Raw genomic sequence first — 5030 nt, forward strand, 5'->3', positions numbered from 1 at the left:
GAATCCCCATGTCTTGGGGAGAAGATGGGATTTGCCCTCCTTCAACAGCCCCAGGGGTCTGACCCCAAAGGGTGCCCAGGGGAGGTGGGAGCCACGTTGGGCATTGGCACCCCTGGCTGGGGATGATCACACACCTGGCTGGGGGGAGTGACACCTCTGGCACAGGGGTCCAGGCTGGGAGGGGGAGGTCCCCTTGGTCAGAGCCACAGCAGGGTGCTAAGGGCACAGAAAAGAGCATCCTCGTGTAGCTCTCATGTATTTTAAGGTAATTGGAACGGGCCACTAGAGTTTAGATGCTTAAATCACTGGGTAGGGGCTGATGTGGGTGCTGCTCCAGGGGCTGCCCTCAATTCCCTTGTAATCTTGGAGTCTGGGTGCTGACCCCACAAAATGCCCATGAACAGTTACACTGATATAACCCCAGTGCAGTGTTTGATCTCCTCCTCTGATCCGGGGATGGCCTTTTCTGGCTGGGACATCCAGGGAAATGCCCGGTGTCAGAAGAAATGCTGATGGTCAGGAAGGTTTGATGACAGACATTTTGAACCAGGGCAATACTTGCCCAGCTGAGGGACAGAAACCTGTTCAGATAGGAACAAACTGGATTATGCCTGCCCAGGCAAAGCTAAGAAACCCAAATATAAATCCAGATTTCATGTAGGGTTAGCTAAATAACCAAAATGAGGTACAGAGGGATTAGGTTGTTATTCAGCATATAATTAGAGAAAGAAAAACGGGCAAGAGCTCCCATTCATAGCATCAGTTACTGGCCAGGCTTCCAAACTAACACACTATTGCAACCCACATCCTTCCGGGACTCTCCTTTTGATCTCTCCTCTGCCTGCACTTAGCCCTGGGGCTCATGGTTAGCCACACAAGGCCTGCTCCAGCTCCCATGGGCAGCACTGGCAGCCCCAGCAGCTTCAGTGGCAGCAAACCCACGCTGCAGTAGGGGCTGCAGGAGGTGAGCCTTGAGGAAATCACAGCTCAGAGACAGAAATCTCCGATAGCACAGAATCGTAGAATGGTTTGGGTTGGAAGGGACTTTAATGATCATCTAGTTCCAGTCCCTCTGCATTGACAGGAACACCTCCCACTAGACCAGGTTGCTCAAAGTCCCATCCAGTCTTGAACACTTCCAGGGAGGGGGGCATCCACAGCCTCACTGAGAAACTTGCTCCAGTGTCTCACCACCCTCATAGAGAAGAATTTCTTCCTAATGTCTAACCTAAATCTCCCCTCTTCCAGGTTAAATCCATTGCTCCTAGTCTTATCACTACAAGCCCTGGTAAACAGTCCCTCCCCAGCTTTTCTGTAGCCCCTTCAGGTACTGGAAGGCTGCTATAAGGTCTCCTGGAAGCCTTCTCCAGGCTGAACAGCCCCATCCCTCTCAGCCTGTCTTCATAGAATAGAAATCTTGATGTTTGTCAGCAGAGCTGTGGTACTTGTTTTGTAGCTGAAGTGCAAATTAACCTCTCCCTGCAACATCCTGGTGTACGTGCTGTTGAAGGAACATCTTGTGGCCAAGGGCTTGGAAATGAGCTGGTGAAAAGTGACAGGGTGCTTAGGTAGTTATCAAGGAAATGTGTCCAGCTTGGGTGATGGGGACCCTATAGGCAGGAATCCACCAGAAATATTGCCTGGAACATCATTAAGGAGCTGCCCCAGCAAGACTATTGGCAGTGTCCTGCCATGGCCCTTGGGTGTTACTTAAACCTCAGGGACATTTATTCTACTGCAAGAGAGGCTTGCATGGAAGGAAAAAAAAAGAAAAAAAAAGGCAAAAAAAAAAAAAAGGCATTAATTAGCTCTTTCCTACAAAGTGTTTTCATCAAAGGCATCAAAATAATAACTAGTGCATCAGTGTTAAACGATCTCATTAAAATTAATTGAGCAATGAATAAAGCAGCTTAATGCCCTCCTCCTGACGTGTCTGGCCTTTCATGCTCCTGGCACCATGTAATATTTGGGCTGGTGGTTTTGGTCTGCATCCAAGCTGCTCTCCACTTACCTGGCTTGGTACCTCAGCTCCCCATCTCCTTGACCCTCGAGGCATCCCATCCTACTGCTTTTGTGGACAAATTGTCCCCTTTTCTTTCACACCATGAGGACTACCAGAAGCTTGCAATAGGAAAGGAAAAGCAATAGGAGCAGCAGGAAGAGCATAATTAATACAAACATCTCAGTGTCTGATCTTCCACCACCTCCAAGGCACAACAGTCCTTTTGCTCCTAGACAGGAGAAATCCAAGCACCAATTAATGGTTGGTTGGAGCTGTTGCAGAGGCAACAGCCCTAGCAAGATTTAGGCTTAAGCAGGAGGCTGCAACCAACTCCCCAGCCAAGGAGACATCTTCTTGCAGCAGGAAAGCAACTCTGGCCAGTTTCAGGGTACCTGCACCAAAGATGCTGAAGGCAGAGGTGGGGCAGAAGCAGCTGTGATGGCCTGAAGGATGGGGTGGCTGATTGGCTGAGGGATGGGGTGGCTGATGGTACAGGGGCAGATCTAGTGGAGGTACTGCAGCCCTTCCAGTCCCTTCCTGCTGAATGTCAGCCTGGTGAGCAAAGAGCTCTCCTGCCAGCAGGAAAATGTCAGGCTAACGTGGGGGCACAACAGGGAGTGCATACAGAGAACATCCTGTGTTAGGGTGTCTAAGGAAAGCCAGGAGGGTGTGCTACGTATAGAGAGAGAGGACTTGTTTTTGATGAGTTTAAAAACCAATAAATCCTGGTCAGCAGCAGCTCTGTGTTCCCACAAAACACTAGTGCGTGGCAGGATTCCTGCTCAGGGAGGGCAGCATCATGTGGTGCCCTCCTGCATTTTGGGAGCTTGACCCCAGAGCAGGAGCACCCCAGGCCAGTGCCCTATACAGGCTCTAGAGATGACCCCACACCCCAGGGCTGCAGCAGCCCAAGGGAAGACCCCTGTCCCATGAAGCCCCATGGGGTGCAAAGCCCTGAAACCCAACCTGGGAAAACTGGGTTGCTGCTGGAACCAGGCTAACGAGCAAACCCTCACTCTGATGGATGTGCAAGGGGAGATGGGTGTTGACTTTAGCTGATCCCGGTTGTTTTTCTTTCTCTGAGGGCAGAGAAACAGGGAGTTTTGATGGCAGGAACAGCCCCAGCCGCCTCCCTGGTGCTTATGCTCCTCACTTGGTTTCTCCAACAGATGGCGTGAGCCTCAAGATGATTGAAGACCTGAAGGCCATGATTGACAACATCTCCCAAGAGGTTGCTCTGCTGAAGGAAAAGCAAGCACTCCAGACAGGTAAAGGACTCACTAAAGAAGGCATAGCTTTTGCTTTGAGAGAGGAGCTGCTTATGAAGCAGCTACCACTGCTCCATGTGCTTTACCAAGAGATGCCCAAGCACCCCATGACAAGGAGTCCATCAGAGGAGGAGAGGTGGGGGGATCCATGCAAAGTGTGGGTTCACTGCAATTCCTCTGGGCGGATGAAGCTCCTCAAGTAGTTGATGACATGAGTTGTGCAGCACAGGCCACCCTCTTTATGTGCCAGAGCTTCCCATTTGTAAAGCTGTGGCTGTTTCTATGACACTAAGCCGGATGTTCTCTTTACTAATCAGAGGGATGGGTAATGGATTATTCTGTACTTCACTCAAATGTAGCTTATTCAGCCAGTCCCACTATACTTCATTGAACATAAACAAAGGGCAGTCCTGGTGTGGTTAGTAGGTCAAGAGAGGTTCTCCTCCCCCTCTATTCTGCATTGGTGAGGCCGCATCTGGAGTATTGTGTCCAGTTCTGGGCCCCTCAGTTCAAGGACAGGGAACTGCTTGAAAGAGTCCAGCGCAGAGCCACAAAGATGATTAAGGGAGTGGAACATCTCCCTTATGAGGAAAGGCTGAGGGAGCTGGGTCTCTTTAGCTTGGAGAAAAGGAGACTGAGGGGTGACCTCATCAATGTTTACAAATATGTAAGGGGTGAGTGTCAGGGGGATGGAGTTAGGCTTTTCTCAGTGATGACCAGTGATAGGACAAGGGGTAATGGGTGCAAATTGGAGCATAGGAGGTTCAAGGTGAATATCCGAACTGTGAGAGTGACAGAGCCCTGGGACAGGCTGCCCAGGGAGGTTGTGGAGTCTCCTTCACTGGAGACATTCAAACCCACCTGGACACGTTCCTGTGTGATGTGCTCTGGGTGACCCTGCTCTGGCAGGGGGGGTTGGACTAGATGATCTTTCGAGGCCCCTTCCAACCCCTAAGATTCTATGATTCTATGATTGATTCTATGATCCATCTTATAACCATGCTCCACTGTTATTCTGTGCAAACCCCACCAAAATAAATAGGAGAGGGGTTTGCAGAACATGAAACAGAAATGAGCTGAAAATGCAAGTTAAAGAGAATTTTCTCCTTAAAAGTAACACAAGCAAAATAAAATCTTTAATTCCAAGCTCACATTCTTTGGTTTGGATATTAATGTGTGGCTCTGATCAGTTATTGTTTGGCTAGAGTACCCTGTGTTCTCAGGGTTTGGAGCTTAAAAAAAATATAAAATAAATTGCTATTCTTAACAATAAAATCAGAGGCAAGTAGAAATTTTCTCTGAAGGCCTCAGGCCATGCAAGCATGAGATTTCTGATCAAGGCCTATTAAAAAAGAGATTTTTTTCATGCTTGCATAATTAAGATGATTGAATTGAAATTGCAGACTTTCTTCCAAAATGCTCCATCACCCCGCAGTACCCATCGCAAACCTCCAAGAAGCTCATCAGAGAAAGCCTATCAGCAGCTGGGGAAGAGCAAGGGCAGGGGAAGGAGCAGGAGGATCACACTGTGCCTCTGCTCCAGCAGTGGCACAGCCCAGGAGAGTGACGGGGGCACCCCGAGGTCCATGATTCCCGACAGTCTGTGGACAGGGAGGACATGTCCCTGCAGCCATGCCCTGTGTAGGTCCCTGGGACTCCTGTGATCACAGAATCATAGAATGGTCTAGGTTAGAAGGGACCTTAAAGATCATCTAGGGAAGGTTTAGACTGGATATTAGAAAGAATTCCTTTACCAAAAG

At 49.2% G+C, this 5030-nt stretch overlaps 1 protein-coding gene across 1 annotated transcript in view; it reads left to right on the top strand.

Annotated features, from left to right (window-relative positions):
• Positions 1-2476: 2476 nt before the first annotated feature.
• The window catches only part of CLEC3B (C-type lectin domain family 3, member B), a 3348-nt gene continuing 794 nt past the window's right edge, over positions 2477-5030 (top strand). Inside the window, exons 1-2 of the mRNA XM_009994112.1 lie at positions 2477-2491; positions 3087-3270. Coding sequence (XP_009992414.1) covers positions 2477-2491; positions 3087-3270 — 199 coding nt within the window. The remainder of the gene's footprint in view (positions 2492-3086; positions 3271-5030) is intronic.

This window comes from Chaetura pelagica, unplaced genomic scaffold (genome assembly GCF_000747805.2).
Source record: "Chaetura pelagica isolate M959 unplaced genomic scaffold, ChaPel_1.0 scaffold642, whole genome shotgun sequence".
Lineage (NCBI taxonomy): Eukaryota > Metazoa > Chordata > Aves > Apodiformes > Apodidae > Chaetura > Chaetura pelagica.